The sequence below is a fragment of the Perkinsus marinus genome (assembly GCF_000006405.1).
Source record: "Perkinsus marinus ATCC 50983 genomic scaffold scf_1104296973514, whole genome shotgun sequence".
Classification (NCBI taxonomy): domain Eukaryota; phylum Perkinsozoa; order Perkinsida; family Perkinsidae; genus Perkinsus; species Perkinsus marinus.
This window is the reverse complement of record NW_003201411.1, coordinates 1-1,065: the sequence shown is the minus strand read 5'-3', so window position 1 is coordinate 1,065 and position 1,065 is coordinate 1. Positions and strand designations below refer to the sequence as shown.

The window sequence follows — 1,065 nt, the reverse complement described above, 5'->3', positions numbered from 1 at the left end:
ATGTCCATAGTGAATCTTGCGCATCATCACGTTACTAGGACCGATCTTGCAATATCTGCATTCTTGCAATTCCTCAATTCTCCTCCATCGCTATAGCGCAATCGATCGGTGTTCCCCTAGACGTGATCCGAGGCTTTTGAGGGGATAGAGTGTTCGTGAGGTTGGACCTGGCTATGGTAGGATACGGGGGAACCTTAGATAAGCTAGTCCTTGCTCAGTTTGGATATTGGTGCGGGAGGTATCTTAGGTTGGAGTAGGTTAGATATGGAATAGGTTGGTGGTAAGGTGTTGCTTATCAGAGAGTTCGTTAGCCACCTAAGCCACTATGCCGGATCTCTATATGACTCGTCCCCGTAACTTCGGCCCTGGTTCTCGTCAATGCCGTGTGTGCTCCAACCAGCACGGTCTTATCCGCAAGTACGGCCTTATGATGTGCCGTCAATGCTTTAGGGAGAAGGCCAACGATATTGGATTCCACAAGTAATAGCAATAATAATACACACATTCCATAGTCATCTATTACTACTACTATAGGTACCGATAAATACGAGAATCGGCAGTGATTATGGGATAGTAGTACGACGACAAGTTGGCTACAAGGCTACATTCTCTTGAATCCTCCTACTGTTGTGTTGAAGTATATATCATAGGGTGGAAGGGCGTTTCATTTTATCTTGATAACACTCTCATCTCACCCTCGCGAGTGGAAGTGTTTTCCAATCATTCTCACTTTGACCAGGTTTGGGATTGCAATATGGGATAAGCCAACAAATCATAGTATATTCAGAAACATCATTAAGGCATCATCATGGTAGTTGAATCTTCCTCCTATTAGAATGCATTCTCAACATAAAAGACAACTGCTGATGCTTCAACTTCGATGCTTCAATACTTTTCTCTATCCTTCTTATCTCACTCGCGCTTATATGTATCCATTTCCGTACCAACTCATTTCCAATTGCCTTAAGCACAGTATGATGGGTCTTATGGGGTGTATGCAAACTGTACCTACCAATAACAACCTCAGGAGAGGAGTCATCATGAACTACTTATGAACTACTCCCA

General features: G+C 43.5%; 1 protein-coding gene across 1 annotated transcript; it reads left to right on the top strand.

The window, feature by feature from the left end:
* The first annotated feature begins 297 nt into the window (after nucleotides 1–297).
* Pmar_PMAR020811 (40S ribosomal protein S29-B, putative) lies at nucleotides 298–616 on the top strand. Its single transcript, XM_002766188.1, has 2 exons — nucleotides 298–480; nucleotides 535–616. Exons 1-2 carry the CDS (start codon nucleotides 326–328, stop codon nucleotides 542–544), a joined length of 165 nt encoding a protein of 54 aa, XP_002766234.1. The 5' UTR covers nucleotides 298–325; the 3' UTR covers nucleotides 545–616.
* The last annotated feature ends 449 nt before the right edge of the window (nucleotides 617–1,065 follow it).

Bases quoted from the DNA above. Each gene is read 5' to 3' on its own strand.
- Pmar_PMAR020811 (XM_002766188.1), top strand. From the start codon at position 326: ATGCCGGATCTCTATATGACTCGTCCCCGTAACTTCGGCCCTGGTTCT.